At 38.9% G+C, this 16608-nt stretch overlaps 1 protein-coding gene across 20 annotated transcripts in view; it reads left to right on the top strand.

The window, feature by feature from the left end:
* The window catches only part of ANKHD1 (ankyrin repeat and KH domain containing 1), a 117130-nt gene that overhangs the window by 68846 nt on the left and 31676 nt on the right, over nt 1-16608 (top strand). For 17 of the 20 annotated variants that reach the window (XM_055719552.1, XM_055719540.1, XM_055719542.1 and 14 more), the window contains 2 exons: nt 8536-9279; nt 16446-16591. In XM_055719552.1, the coding sequence (XP_055575527.1) occupies nt 8536-9279; nt 16446-16591 (890 nt within the window). The remainder of the gene's footprint in view (nt 1-8535; nt 9280-16445; nt 16592-16608) is intronic. The other 3 variants (XM_055719555.1, XM_055719551.1, XM_055719549.1) reach the window with 1 other exon arrangement.

Raw genomic sequence — 16608 nt, 5'->3', positions numbered from 1 at the left:
ACTTGGTATTTTGGATTTCATAAAAATATGTACCAAACAAATGAAAAGAACATGCAGCTTCTGGTTCAGCAGGAAAAGCTATATAACAGCAAAAAGCTATATACCAGCATGTGTGCCCTTAAAATTAAATAACTTAGTATTGCAATGTGGATTTGTGTTCTGGAAGTAGATTTTGTAATGCAAGGGAATCAATGGAAGATTAAATGATACTGAGTCAGAAGACTAAAGTTAAAAGCTTGAAGGCTCATGTTCCTTAAATTATGAAAACCAAATAGTTGATTGTAGTTTAAGAAATAACTTTTTAAAAAACTTATTTCAAATGTCAGCATATACTTCAGGTATGTTTTTAGCAGTTCTGTGTTGTTTGAACTGGCACAAGGGAGATGCAATTGTTCTCAGTGTTTCAGGACGTGCTTCGTGCATGTCAGCAAAACTAATCTGTGATGTGTTGCAAGGGATGTAACAATCCCAGATGTGTCATTGGGCTGATGAAGCATTCCTGAAAACTGTGTGCAAAGCTGTTGTGTATCTCAGATCTTTAAGGGAAAAATGGTATTTTGGTGATAAACACTGTGTGATCATTGTAGTGATACCACTCTGCTACTTTAACTGTGATAGACTTAGTGTTCTTTGCAGAACTTCCATTCTTGTTATACACGCATGGTTTTAATATCCCAGACTTTCATCATTAGGCTTTTCGGGAGACAAAGAGCAAGAGAGTACAAATAGAGGCGTGTTCATTATTTCCATGGGAAGGAACAGTCTTTAAGTTCTTATGTAAGGCAATTGTTTATCCTGGGGAAGACAAATTTCTTGCTTCACAGTTTGAAGTAGCCCCCTGAGTTTTTGTATGAACTCTTAACTGCTTTGAGGAGGGAGAGGAGCACCAAGCCTTCTTAATCTCAACATGGTCTAGTTTTTAAAGACCTGTATTGATTTTGCAAGAAATGCAATAGTAACAGCTTGTTTCTGAAAGAGTTCTTGGCAAATCAGGTGTAAAACTAGAATACACTTGTATGTTACTGTTACGATTCAAATATGGTTTGAGATTTTTCAAGAGGAATTTATGATCTACTTTTGAATTACATTGTTAATCTTCAGTAAAGTAAGAAGACATGTGGAATAGTTGCCATTTAAATGCTTTGCCAGAATAATTATTCAACATAAATGTTCAGCAACTGGAAAGAGAAACATTTCGGAGCTGATGGTGATCTAGAGAGACTCTGAAAAGGTGATATGCAAAGATGGCAACCTCCTAAAGACCTGAAGAAAAACCAAGTGAAAGATGGGGCAGAATTAGTTCACAGGACTGAACAGATTTCAACTCTTAGGTGCTTAGAAAGGATTGTTTTTTAGTGCACTGTTTAGCATGTGTCTGTTGTGTCCACGTAAAAGTGAAATCCCAGTGAAGTTCAGCTCTTTGTGCTTTCATGGGGGAGAGGCAGGAAATACCTACCTTGGTGTTTTGTATTTGCTGCTGCCCTTGCTTGAACACAGTCAGAATTGCTCAGCAGCATGTACCAGTTCTGATGCAGCAGCTCAACACAGAGTCTTTTGACTAGGTAAAACAAATGTGCTATTTCTGCAGGACCAGTGGGTCTCTCCTGGTTTACACTGTGAGGGAGGTGTAAAGCACAGTTGCTATGATGCAGCTTCAAGTGCCCTTGCATCTGGTTCCCTGGGGTGAGGGGGGGTCTTAATGCCCAGCACCTAAAGTGGTCAAAAGGAATGTTGTTGGATTCCTTCAGGAAATCGGCTGGTGTAATAGTGTTGCCATTGATAATTGTGTCTAGTTTATAAATGCAAGCTAATGTTTTTAATAAGAGCAAGATTTGAAGCTCCCATTGGTGTTTGTGATTCTGCCTTAGTCTTTTGCAGAGTGTGCCTGGTGAGCGGAGTGGCTTGAACCCATGGTATGTTTTTAGAACATCATTGAGAAACAAACATGCTAGTGCAACAAGGGGGAGCTCAGGAAGCTGGTGGGAAGCATCAGAGTGGTTTTCTTTAGTCAACATATTTGAACTATGTCAAATTTTAAAGTGGTCTATTTTTGCAGGCTGAGGTATCAGTTATTTTGTATATTTTTCTCCAGATTCGTTTTATTTCATCGCTAATCTGAAATAGTGCTTACAAATGAACTAATTGTGTTAACTGAGTGCTTAAAACCTATCAATGTGCTGTCATTAGACTTCTCTGCTGTTGCTTTTAAGTGGGTAGTAACTTGCAGTGTTTCTCATTTGGCGTGCATGTTTGTTTAGAATTCTGCAAGACCTAATAGGCTTAAGTTAGTCATGTGAAAGCTGCCCACATATGCCTTTGATCCCTGGGAAGGAGACCAGCCTTCCCTTGAAGTTGAGTAGGAGTTTTGGAATCTGTAAGCTTTTTAAGTTAGACCTTCAGTATGCAATATTCCCTGTATCCTCACGCTAAGTCTAACAGTAATGGCTTGGAGAAAGGAAATAAAATGAAACTCTATGTAACTTTAATAGCTACAAATTCATGAAATACATTTTAATGCAGTATCTGTCTTCTGTGCCTCATACTGAGTTATATACTGACAGAGATCTCATGAATGTATGATTTAATTGAAATAGGGTCCAGGTTAACAGAACTAGAAAGATTATATTGTCCTCACTGGGGTGAAGGCATTAAGAAGGCAAGATGACATTCTTGCTTTTCCATTCTGACTCCTTTCAGACTTCTCTAGTGTACAGTCCAGCTGTCTACTCATTGTTTCACGTGCCTCAGCATCTTCTGATTAACTCTTGCCATTTTCTCCATATTTTCTGCCTGGGTCAGCAGCTGACCTGGTTGTCCAGGAGCTTTCTAACTTCATTAATGCTTTCTTAGCAGACTTAAAGACTTGTTATTCTTTTATGCGAATCTTTAGTAGTGCAGGCAGATGAGTTAAAAACAAGACACATGTAGGTCCCCAAGAGCACAAGATTATAGAAATCTTTTCATGGTAGTTCATGAAATTCTGCTCCTTTGAAGCTTCAGCCACCTTGCCACTGACTAATTTAATTACATCTTAGCAATTTTCCATTTAGATACTGTCAAGCCACCAGAGGAAACTTTGGAAGACTGAGATTGGAAAGTAACTCAAATTTTTGAATGTCAGAAAATTGAGTTAAGTTTGGCTTGGTTTCAACCATGTAACCATTGCCTTTTGGTTAATATTACACCTATTCCCTGCAAGTTTTCCATATAAACAGTTGCAGGATTGATAAAGATTGGCAAAAATACTGCATGGTTCACAGCATGAACCATGTAGTGAAAATGCAAACTCCTCTGACCATACAGCCCTCCACAGATTGTCCTGTCCTTTATAAAGAAGAATTAAATATGTATTAAAAACTATGCAGCAGATTGATTTACTTGGGAAAGGTAGAGTATTTTTTTTGTTGCCTAATTAGCAAGATTATATACTATTGTACTTTGTGTGTATTCGGATTGACTGATTGTTGCCCCAGGTTCTTAGAGCTGAATTTCTTACTCATATGTAGTAGTTAAATACAGAACTTTGGTGAAAATTCAATGTTGAGCTCATCTTATTCCAGTTGATAAGGCTGGTGAATTTTAATTGCAGACTGCAAATCTAACTCCCAACTTTAAGTGAAATCAGAGTTTTAAAAAAACCTAAACTGCAAAAACAGTGAAGAAGCAATTCTGTTAAAAAAAAACAACACAGAGGTTGTAGTATGGATTTGTTTTCCTGATATCTGTCTTTTGTGAAGTGAGGAACAGACTGTATCTGGTTTTTTGGTTGGTTGGTTTGTGTTTGGTTTTTGCTTTTGGGGTGGTTGGTTTTGGGGTGGGTTCTGGTTGATTTTTGTTTGCTTTTTGTGTTTTTAGTTGGTTGGTTTAAGTTCTAAGTAATATTATGTGTCAGGATGACATGGTGATTCATACAGATTTATATACTAGGCATCAGTTCCAGCAGAGAAGATATATTTGAATGTACAAATGTGTATCTTACAATTGACCTTTTTCTTACTATCATTTTTTAACGCTGGAAAAATCTTTTGGAATTTAACTGTTTGGATTTGGATCAATTTTTTTAATCTCTTTTTTTTTAAAAAAAAAAATAAATTAACAACTCCAGAGATTGAGGAGCTGTCAGCAAGTCCCAGAATTTAATCTAATAAGAAGTGAAGTATAATACAACAAATTCAGATGGTGGCCAAGGTGAAAACCACTAACCTGAAATGCAAGTTGTGTTGCCAGAAACTTTCTGATGAGTATGATGGATTGTAAAAAAACAACACAACCCAACAAAATTCTTGGGTCTTTCTAATTTTTTGAAAAGGCCTTAAAAATAAAGCAGTACTTTTTCTTAAACCTCTGTTGCTTGCTCTAAAATACAACAAATGTCTGTCCTTGCTAATTGATCAGTTAGTGCTTTTAGGGTAAGATCTGAACTAGGCTTTGTTTAAGTAAGAAACTTACTTGTGTACTTCATGTTTCTTGAATGCTTCCTTAGAGTATGTATCTCAGTCAGACTTGCAGGGGACAGTGCAAATACTTGCCTGTGCTACCACTGTACAGTATGAGACCGTGATTTGAGTGTTAGCAAATGTAGGTAGTACATCTAATAACAATGTCATTGGAGTCAATAAGCTAGTTTTAGCTAGGTTTATTTTGGACCAGTAGCATCTCATCTGTGCTACTCCATTCATTGCGAAAGGGCATATAAATTACTTCTTTCCTGGGAGAAGGTGACATCCTAAGGGTTAGAAGCCAGGGCTAGAAGAGCAAGTTCCTCGAGAATGAATCATAAGCACTCGGGATGAAGTATGGTGTTGGACTTGTTCATAAACAGCAACCCTATAAAGAGTGAATATGTTTTAAGCAAATTCAAATTAGAAGAGTTTAATTGCTTAGGAGAGCTATCTGAGGATTATGAATATGAAGGTTATTTTTTCAAACTTTTGTTCAGTGTCTAGGACCTTTAAATGTTACTTGCAGCCGGAAGTCATTAAAAACTGGTAATGCAGTCCTCCCTACATAATATTGGGTGGTCAAGAGACCAGTAATGGTGCTTGTGGGAGGCTTATCTGGGTGAATGGACTATTCCAACTCAGGTACTTAAGAGATTATCTGCAGTGCATGGGAGAAGTACAGGAGTTTTCTCTAGGAAACATCTACCTCTCATTTCTTGGAGAAAATAATAAGACAGAGAAATGGATGGGAAGCTCTGTTTGTGCAAACCAGGTCTTGCCCCAGGTCATGTGTGCTGGTCAAAAAAACTGGCTGAAGATGCATGCTCTGCAGGAATGGTGGTGAAGTCTGAGTTGGTCAAGTTACGAACTGGGACCAGAACCTGTGGGAATATGGAAATAAAAATAAAAAAGCAATTGATGCTACTGTTCACAAAATAAATTGGGAAACAGTAATTTTCTTACTCTGGCTTTCCTGGAGTGCCCATAACCACTCTGGGTTTTCTGCCAACCGAACAATTGATTGTCCTGCAGTCATGATTACCTGAAGGCAGGGGGTGTTTGTGTAGCAACATCTGGATTTTATTGATCCTCAAGTCTTCATTTCATACTAAACAAGTCCTCTAAAAGTGGTGAAAACAGTTGCTTTAGAAGCTAGATTGACTACTTAATATTGCTAGCTCTAATTTTGTAGTAGGTTAGTTGTGTACAAGATTGCTCCACGAAAAAGATAAATGAACAGTGACAAAAAGTTAAAGTAATTATTATCTGGCCTGTGATTGGATTTTTAAGTCTTACTGCACTCACGTATTTCAAATGTGAAAGTATGAAGTAGTATCTTGTTCAGAATTATTTACTAAAATGGGCACAGTGTTTTTCAGAGTATTATAAGAGAGATTTGGATAAAACAGGAAATCGTTACTTTAAAATACTTCCAATGTTATAATATTATATTACAATGCTTATGTATTCAAAGCTGCCAACAATGTCTTCTCCACCTCTGGTCTGAAGTGGCTCTTCAGGTGTGCATGTCAGGTTTAGCAATCTTTCTTCCTATTGCTCATCCTCCTCCAGTATCCCCAAGAAGACAGGTTGCAACTATTTTCTGGCATGGAAAGGGTGATCTGGAACCTGGAAAATGGCCCAGTTAACTAATTAGAAGCTGATTAAATTAAATCTCTGCACCTCTTCTGAAACTTGAGAGCCCAGCGCTTCACTTCTTGGTTTCCTAATGTCTGTCTTCAGAAACTGTCCCAACTTTCTGTGGTCATTTCTGGTCTGACCCGCTGTGTGGGGAGCACTGCTTGCTGTGAGACCGGCCTTGGCTCCTCTGCTGAGTCCCAGCCTTCATACGAGGCTGCACTTCTGCTCTTTACTTGTGCTTGTAGAAGTTTTCCTATGACAGGCTTGTTTTCTCCCCAGGTGGGACTTACTGAGAGGGATAATATTGGTACTTTATTGTGTGGGGACTCTTTGAACTGCAGGCTTTCTTTCCTACAGAGTGATGGAAGCTGTCCAGAGCTGCCAGGTCATGGGAATACTTTGCATTAGGATGGAAATGGTAGATGCAGTAACCTTAGGAACGACATTAAACAGAGCAGTGCGAAGGGTTCCCATCTTAGCTGTGTCTTAAAGGCAGGGTTAATTTGCAGTTAGCTTTCTATAACATTTCTGCTGCTTCAGCAGCGGAGCAGTTTAGTTTCAAAAGACAGCAACTAACTTTTATTAGTTTCTAACAAAGATATAGACAAGCATTTCAGACATTTTTAGTGAGTGAAAATAGAATTTTCAAGAGTGGTCTGCAAAACTTAAGGCACATTTTTTTAAAATTTAAAGGGTAACTATATAAACTCTTAAGTATACTACAAAGCCAAATAGCCAGTGGCTTGATCTAAATATCCACCAGTCAGCACAAAGCAAGTTATTGCTAAATTTTAGTGAAATTCTTTATTGTCTTCTGAAAAATTGTCTTGGGACTCACAGTTCAGAGACTAAATAATAGTAATTATTGGAATAGGTATTCAGCTGGAACTACTGACAAGGCAGTTGTATAAAGTACCAAGTTGGAAAAGAGCTTACTGAAGGGTGTCGACAGTATTTGTGGGATGATGGCATATTTCCTGGGGTTAAGATTGTTGTTTTTTCCCTTAAATTTGGAATATGGTTTGCTTTAACTCCAGAGAGCCTGGTGAAGGTATTCGGCACAGAGTTGGTTCAATTCTATTTTAATATTCTTTCTTTTTATAAGGGAAAAATCTCTTTAAAGAAAAAATTCTCACATTTGTTTGCTTTTTCAGTTAGTTCCTCAAAAGAAGATTAATTTCAGAGTAAGGTGTATGTGACTCTGGTTTTGACAGCAATGCAAAATGAAGTAATTTTTGCATTAGTGTTTTAGTGAAGGAATGCCCAGAGAGAAATAAATCGGTGTTTGAGGAAACTTAATCCTTCCAGAGCTAGTGACTGATCTGGCACTTAATTCCTGCACTCAGATTTTCACTTAATTGTGTGATGTGTAGGTAACTTTATTAAGCCATGGCTCAAACTGTACATAACTTTAATTCCCCATTTAATGATTAGTTTTATGAGTCTGGTTTTTTTAAGTTACAGATATCACTGTTTGGGTATAGCAAATGAGTGTTAGTGCAGAAAATTATTTGATCAGGCTAAAACTTTACACATTTGTAGTTAAAGTTTCTTGCACGGATGTCATAATTAAAATTTCAGCACTTAATCAATTCCTTATGAGCAAGATCTGACTGGAGGCTTCACAGGTGTGGCATTCAGGAAAGTAACTTTGGCTTGCTTGAAGGCAGTAAGCTCTCAGAGAAGCACTGCCCTGGCTTGGTGTTCCTTGCTAGTTTTATATTGAAGTTTTAAGTCTTAATAGTGACAGAATTGTTAATTTGTTACTGGAAAGAGGGAGGCAAGCAAGCTGTTAATTTTGTCTCAGAACTTTTAAAAAGGTGCTAGATCGCCAAAGATTTTTTTGTATACATTAAGTCTGTACTGACAGGGTTCTGTTTGTAACATGAAGGTGGAATGCTCTAGTGTTTGGAGCAATTACAGTTCAAAACAGTGATCTTACTATAGAGTTAGTCTTCTCTCAAATACAGATTACTCTTGGTTTTAACTGTGCTGTTGGAAGTTAGCCTCTGGAAAATAGTCTTAGTTTAATTGCTGTGCACATCAGAACAACTTTGGGAACTCAGTAAATTATTTAAATTGCCTTATTCTTCTTGCTGATTGCATTTCCTGGATGCATTGTCATGTGTCAGAAACCGTAAAAGTTCCTTATTCCTTAAGATTAAAATAGCTGTGTTCAAAGGGATATTAGGATCAATACTGAAAAATCTAGCTATATGCTTTGTCCTTTCTTGTCTTAACATGGAGTGTAGGGTTTACCTTTCTGTGGTTTGACAGATGTGCAGTGTTAGTTGTAAAGTTTTTTTTGGTTTGGTTTTTTTTGGTTGGTGGTTTTCTTTTTGTTTGGTTGGTTTTTTTTTTTGTTTGGTTGGTTTTTTTTTTTGGTGGGTGAGAGGGGAGGTTTGGGGTGTCTTCAGCATGGCATTTTTTCAAACATTTTTCATGTGCTTAGGTGCATCCAAGCAGAAGTCAAGTTCCCTGCAGGTAGCAGATAAGGACCTACTGCCACCTTTTCACCCATACCAGCCTTTGGAATGCATAGTAGAAGAGACTGAAGGCAAGCTGAATGAACTTGGACAGAGAATTAGTGCTATTGAAAAAGCACAACTTAAATCATTGGAATTAATTCAAGGTGAACCTTTAAATAAAGATAAGATTGAAGAACTTAAAAAGAACAGAGAAGAACAAGTACAGAAGAAGAAGAAAATATTGAAGGAGCTGCAGAAGGTGGAAAGGCAGTTGCAGATGAAAACCCAACAGCAGTTTACCAAAGAATATTTGGAGACCAAAGGTCAGACAGACACAGCACTTACCCTGCAGCAGCAGTGCCCACTTACAGGGGTCTTCCCAGAAGTGGAAGCCAGTAAGGGTCTGCCAGAGGGTAACTTCTCAGGGTTCCCTCAAGCTGACACAATCTTGTCTAAAGATGATGAGCAACAACAGTCTCAACCACCTGCTGAACAAATAGAGTTTGTCCCTACCCAGCCTTTGCCAGCACCGCAATGTAATTATTCTAGTAATTTAGGTTATAATGGGACAGAGTCTCTTGAACTTCAGAAAGCATTAGGGAATCAGCAGAATGTAGGACAGCAGCAGCAAATTGCTGGACAGGGGCTCTTAGTTCAAGAACCAGACGGATTAATGGTTGCCACTCCAGCACAGACGCTTACCGACACTCTTGATGACCTAATAGCAGGTGGGTTAAGAAATGTACCTATTATTGCATTAATTTGTGTGCTCCGTTTCCCTCTCTCTCCTTCCCTCCAGAAACATCTTGGGGTTTTCCAGTTTGGGAATACTTGCTTAAGAATAAAGTTCCTGATTAGTGCTATTAATCCTAACAGTGACTTCCAGCTCTAACATGAGACTTTTAAATATCTTTTTTCCAAAGTGCAAAACTTTGTTTTAGCCCCTTTGGCTTCATCTTTTTCTGTGCTGCTTTAAAAAGCCTTATCACAGGTTATTAGTAGTGCCCATTAGGAGGCCTGAAACTGTGACAGTTTTTTATATCTTCTGTAGAATTTTCTATACAGGCTTATACCTCAGTGACTTTCTTCAATGTAGTAGCCATCTCTAGAAAAAGCCAAATTATTGTCACTTGTATGGACAAATATGTCTCTCTCCTTGCTGCTTGAGGTGTTGCTACAGTTTAAACACAACCTGGAATCCATGCACAACCACTCAGTTCTGTAATGGCTTGTGTTTTCAGAATACCCTCTAAACCCTGGTTGTTACACAGGAATATCTGCTTGTTAGATATAACATGGCAAAAGATGTGTCCTTTTTTCTGGATGAAAAGCAAAAAGTCCAAACGTGTTTCCATTTGTTGATAACGGTGTGAAGAGGAATGGAGGTTCCCACAGATTGGGTTGTGTGAGTCTCCTGTGGAGAAAGAGGTATCATTTTGGTTGACTTAATTTCATGGATTTGACTAGGATTGATATTGCTGCTGGAGGTATGTAGGATGTAGCCAGTGTTGTCTGGTCTGTAGTTTTGGGGTGTGTGTGTGTGTGGTGTGGTGTTTGTTTTGTGTGTTGTGGGTTTTGGGGTTTGTTTTGTTTTTTAATTCAGTGTTTCTTCACTTTTATTTGCACCTTGTGTCTGTCCCTCAGCCTTTATTTTCCTGTCTTCGCTGCCCCCCCCTTGGTAGGCACTGCCCTGTCCTCTTATGTTCATTTCAAGGCTGTAGAAATGTGTGGTAAGACATTTTGCCAGGCATTCCTGTGGGCTTCTAGAATCGTAATTGCATCAATCTCATACAAGTTGAGGCTACCTGCAACTTTGCAACCTCCATGGAAACCACAGTTGATGAAAGTGTGTTGTGTTGTACCAGCTCCCTTCAGCTCTACAGTGGAATTCAAAGAAAGCCTCTTGTATTGCCTTAGTTCCCCCTTTTCTGACATAGTGTGCCTCCCCCCAACTGTATGGTGCTCTTCAGAGTATTCGGCCAACACTAAAACAGAAATGCAATTGGAATATTCTTGATTTTTATTACTTGAGATTTGGTATTGGAATGTGTGAGGAGGAGAATTTGAATGGTTAATGCAAAACATAATCAACAAGGGCTTAATCTTGGGAGTAGTTCCTGTTGCTGACAGTTCAGCGTATCTAACACAAGACCATGTAGTAATATACCCTTTCATGGTTAGCAGTAGTGTATTACTTCCAATACTCAGTGCACCCAAGATGAATAACTGCTGCATCAGCTGAATGCGAGAACTGCGCTGTTCGAAAAAAGATTGCCACTAACCGGAAAAGCTTTATCTTAAAAATAATTTTAAAAAAAAATCTTGAATAGACATTGCTTCATCTTCAGAAATTGTTTAGTTTTTGCTAAGAAATTAGATTTACTAACTTCCAAAATTTAAACAAATAACATGTTCTTCTACAACTGTTGGAAACTGTAGTTACAGAAATGCAACTTGAGGAAACTTCAGCTGTTCTATTCCAGAGGCCTCTACAAAAATGTGTTGATGTTGCTTTATTGAAGTATATTTTCTTCTGAAATTCACAAGTTTTACTTCCCTCCCCCAAAAAAAGTTGTTTAAAGAGAATTAGGTATTTTGCTCACTTCTTAAATCCAGACTGTGTAAAAGAGTGATCCCTGTTTAAATTATAATCCTACTGTATCTCAAATTTATGTACATTTAAAAACAAACTGTAAATCTACCTATTCATACTCCAAACTCTTTGATCCATATATAAAACACACTTAGCCTTTTTCCACAAACTTGCCCAACAGCCCTCAATTTTGTAAAGAAGTTTTGAGCAATAGAAACTGTTACGAGAACTGATTTTTACATGCGTGCTACAGATGCCAGATAAAATTAAGGGGCTTGTGCCTGGTGTGTGGGAAGTCTGTCTCTTAGAGAAAGTTGTCTTGCACTTGGGTGTGCTGATGAAGTGTGCCCTTGGTGTGCAGTAATGGTGGTGAGTGACTCTTAGTTTAGAAGAGCTATGAACATTTTTATTGCTGCTGAGTATTCCAGTTTGTATCAGATCTGCTTCAGAAGAAAAGAAATGCTAAATCAGCTTTTTGGCCTCTGCACTGAAACACCTTTTACTGCTGCTCTTACCAGTGGCGATACAAGAGGCAGGTTTTCCAAAGCCTCAGCTGAGACTAGTTGTAAGGGAGAAGCTGCGTTTCTACAAAGCCTCAAATCTTTATTTTGCTGACTAATTGTGACAACACACATAAATAGAGTATTTATCTTGCTAGTCTGCTGACATAATTTCTCAGCTGCTAGGTGTTGAGGTGGTTGATGTCAAGGTGCAAAGTGCTAGAAGTTTCACTGGCAGTCAGTCACTGGTAGATGTGTATCCAAGTCCCCTCTTTCATAAAGCTATGCAGAAGTAACAGAGTAACCTTTGGAAAGTCAGGTAGAATCTAAAAATGAAGGAGCTCTTTCCGCTCCAGAACATTTCAGTTCTAACAGAGTTTTATATGTGTTGAAGCAAAAATCTTGCAACTGATCCTATCTGTGAAGGTATGACTAGTAAGTCAAAACTGGCTTTACAGAAGAGATACAGACGTTGTGCAGTTTAGGGTGGGAAAGCAATGAATTATTTTGGATCACATCTTCCAATAGGAGAGGATGTTTTGAATCTAATTTTCGTTACTTAGTACACATTTGTGTGTACTTGAAGCATCTTGTCTTCCATAGTTGGAATTTCAGTTCAGTTCACATTATGCATTTACCATATTAGATTTCTTAATTGGCAGTATCTGAATTGAAGCTTTTTTGTGTTTTAAGGTATTCAAGATGAGGAACTTTCTTTTCTTTGGTGCTAGGTTTTGTCTGTAGTTGGAGTATTTTTATTCCTATTTGTTTTAATCAGTCAGTATTTTTAGTCAGGAGGTGGCATCTCTGTGTGCTTCTGTCTGACTCTCCTCCTGCAAGCTCCCATTCCAGGCATGTTTTGAGAAACATGTTATTTGGTCCAGAAATTATGGTTGTGGTCAGTTATACAGAATTGCGGTCTTTTAAGATCATGATTTGGAAGATGACATCTGAGTTACTGTATTTAGGATTGTTGTTTGGAGTAAAACTGATTACTAGGATAATCTGGTGTGAGAAATGGTGGCTCATAAAATGAGTTAGCAATGTGCAAAAGCCTCAGTGCAGTAACATGCTACTGAGAAGTTGTGGGAACAGGCTGAAAGACTTATTGGTCATGAAAAAGGGTTGCTTTCTTTGTCCTGAAAATCCCGGTTCCTTTGAGGAAAGGGAAACTGAAATCCCAAGTCCAGTGTCTGTGAATGTCCATGCTCATGGAATGACAGCAGTTAGGTAGAGGCAGTTTCAGACTACAGCTGCAGTCTCATCCAGAGCTGCTTGATTGAGGTTCTACCAGTGCCTCCAGAGTCTTACTTAGATAAAATACCAAGTTCTTTCTTCCTTGTGTTTCACTTGTGGTCCTGTGATACTTTTTCATAACTTTTGAAAACAGTCATCAGTGTCTTTGGAGACCTGTCTTCAACTTCACACTGATTGAACAAAAGACCCTCTGGAAGGTTGCAAGCCCTTCTTAAAATGTGGGGAACCTGGATTTTGCCATGTGTAGAAAAATACTTATTTTTTAATACAAATTCTTTGAAGTCTCTGGAGACATCCAAAACCTATGTCACAAAATGAGTATTTTATAAAGATTTGAGGTACACATTGTGACTTTTTTTTGGGGGGGTGGGGTTGGGGTGTTGTTTGTTTGGTTTTTATTTTATTTAAACCAGTGTCTGGCTATCAGTGTGTTTATCAGCACCCTTCCTGGTGAAAAGACAAAATGCCTGTTCAGTAGGAAGGAACATTTCCTGCATGTTGCAAAGTTTCCCCATGTCTTCTCAGAGAATGAAAGCCATATGTGTTTCTAGTCTGTTAAAATTCTGCAATATGGCATAGAGATGCTGAAGGTGATAATCTCCCATGGTTGGTTTTATGCCCTCCAGCTAGTCTTTTGCTTTGGAGTCTCGGGCAGTGCCAGCGCTGCTCTCCACTGCTAAGTTACATTGCCGCAGTTGTTCCTGCATTAATGCCAATTATTGAGATGAAAGTCTGGAGTGGGTATGGTGGTATTGCTCCATGGGGAAACTGCACATTAGCTTCTGGCACTGTGAGTATGACCTTCTAACTACAAGTGATTGGCAAGACATCCTTGACTTCCCTGGGGCCCATGTTAGACTGATGAAGCCATCCCAGAGGTTATGGCTGGGCTCCTGGTAGCAGGAGGCAGAGGCAGAGAGGTGGCTGTCCCATTGTGTCCCATCGGTGAGATGACCTTGTCTCCCTGCATGGGGTTCAGAGGAGCAGTAGCTGTCCCACCATCTGTGATCAAGGTTGGTAATCCGGAAATGGACTTGGAAATACAAGTTAACTCTGTTTTCATACAAATGTATGTGAAGGGATGTTGTAACCATTGTTGCAAGGTCAACTTTGAGTTAAAAAACTGTATGTTTTTGTGTAACTTGGGCTGAGCTAAATCAGCCCCGTGAAACTGGAGGTAGAAGTTCTCAGACATGTTTTGCTCCACAAGGCTTGAATTATGTTGATGCTCCATTGGGCCAGCTTGCCAGCCACACTAAGGAAATAGATAATTACGCTTCAGAAAATCCTGCAGTTTTGTCAACTCAGTAGAGGGGATGATTAATCAGTGTGCGTTGTAGGTCTGTTTGTTAGATTATATTTTAAACAAGAGTTTGGGGTATCAGTACAGGGGTTATCTACATTTCTATTGCCTTTGGTCTTCTTTCTCATGTTTGACATCATTGTTACTGTGCACGTGAAGCGCTTAGCACACATTCATGTGTTTCAAACACATGATGAAAATGTAAAGTATGCAAGAAATACTTGGGCATTTTCAGTCATGGTTGTGAAATACAGAGAATTTCTGGAACCATTGACAGCAGCACTAAATATATTACTTTAAGGACCCTTAAACTGGGTCAGGTGGAGCCCCTCTGCATACCCCTGCTTTGTATGCACAGCCCATGCACATGTTTTTAGACACATTTATTGTTGCAAGATCTGAAAGCATTTGGCCAGTGTCCTTCATGAGGAAGGACCAGTTTGATTTATTGTAAGTCCTTAAAAGGGTGATTTGGTGTCTTGTGTTTTGGAAGGTATAATCTTTAGAAATCCAAGTAGTATTTTGCACGTCAGTGCATTGAGCAAAACAACTGTATTGCATTAATGCTCATCTGCTGCTAAAAGTGGTAATCTATAGTAAGGAGATGAAGTGGGAGCTTTTATATTGGAAAATTTTAATACAAACCTGGTTTGCTTCACATTACAACCTTCTCGAGCAAGAGTCAACTCTCAGTTCAGATACAGTACTTTGTTGCTTAAATGTGGTAGCCAAATGTTAATGCTGGTTTTTGCTTATGAGCAAGGAGATTGCTTTACTTAAAAACTACAGCTGAAAACTTGTTACCTCCCAAAATTTCAGTGACAACCCCCCACCGTGTTTCCAGAACCCAGCTGAAGTGACCCACCTAAACTTTCTCTAATCTTATGTCTCCTTTGTTGTGGTATGCAGTCCTGTAGGCTGAATTAGTGGTGTTACTGGTCATGGTGAGGATTTTACTAAGACTTTTTAGTCTGCACCATTTTCCTTTGAGTAGTTGCTGGTGTGCAATGTGTCAGTGGAATAGGGAAGGTTGAGCTGGGGAAGGTTTGCAAAAATTTAAGTTGTACGCAGGTTTGAGTTCATCCTTCATCTTCCTGTATTGCTTGAAACACTTGGACTAAAACAAAATGATGCTGCTTACCTGCAGTTGTTAGTGTTTTCCATCAGTTGCTTGTTGCAGGAATACTACAAGGTATTGTGTATTTTGAAATAATTAAAATGCTAACGAGGTATGCCATGTAATGAGACTGCAAGGTATAGAAATTTGGCAATCCAGCAGGGACAATACTTGTCAAATCCAGCTGCTATATTAGCATGGCTTACTATGGTTAAAGTGCCCTCGTAGCTAGTGCATAGGTTTGTTAGACCTTCCTGCCAGGTAATCCCAGCTGAGCCTTAGACACATTCCGGCTCCCCTCAGACTCTCATTTGGTTACAAAGGCAGGCAGAGGTCTTGGCCCTGCAGTACGTATGTGCAAGGATATGTCTGCTTGTTCTGGTAAAGGTTCATTTAAAACTAGTTGAATAAAACTGGAGTCTCTTCCCCGCCCCGCCCCCCCCCCCCAATATAAAAGTTTCATTCCTTGTGACACCAAGCTGTGTTAGATCTTCAGGATGAAATCTTTTACAGATGGGTCAATCAGGATAAATTTTAGGGAGCACAGACAGTTTTCAGCTTTCTTATTTTTGTTGACTGCTCCCTCTTGTCTGCTTTTCTTCTACCCTTATTTACTGGGTTGTTGCAACTCTGAGACACGTTTAATGGTGTAAGTTACTGTCAGTCATCTTGCTTTGAAAACCTGCTATAGGGACTAGGTATGCACTAACCTTTACATGAAAAACGTAGGAATTCCAGAATGAGACTGTATTTCTGCACATTAGGTATGTGCTTTAGTGATGAATCATTTGTCTGCTTAAAGTGAGCATATGATTGAATTTTAACAGTGAAGGTTACAATTTGAAAAGGATAACAAATAACCTTCATAATTCATACTCGCAATGCATACAGACTAATTCATAAAAATATTTTCTAACTTAACACAGTTCAGAGACGATGCTTACACTGTTCAACTGCCAGAAGGCTTCTTTGTGCAAGACACCAACCTGTTTGGGTTTGGGAACACTTGTTTCCCCCCATTACTGTTTTGTTATTAGACTGTTGCAGTTAAACAGGACTGAATATTTTTCATATAGAATGTGGCATTCCTGAGAGTGGATCGATAACTTGGTATTACTTTTCAGCTGTGAATAGCAGAGTGCCCAGTGGCTCCACCAGCTCCTCGCACGCGACTGAATCCCCTACGTCTGAGCCTTGTTCACAGGCATCATGCAATGTGCCCTCGCAGTCAGTGCTCCCTATGTATCCTTCAGTTGACATCGATGCACATGTGAGTAATTGCAACTG

The sequence above is a fragment of the Falco cherrug genome, chromosome 8, assembly GCF_023634085.1.
Source record: "Falco cherrug isolate bFalChe1 chromosome 8, bFalChe1.pri, whole genome shotgun sequence".
Classification (NCBI taxonomy): domain Eukaryota; kingdom Metazoa; phylum Chordata; class Aves; order Falconiformes; family Falconidae; genus Falco; species Falco cherrug.
Note: the sequence above shows the minus strand (reverse complement) of the source record. Positions and strands in the feature narration are given on the sequence as shown.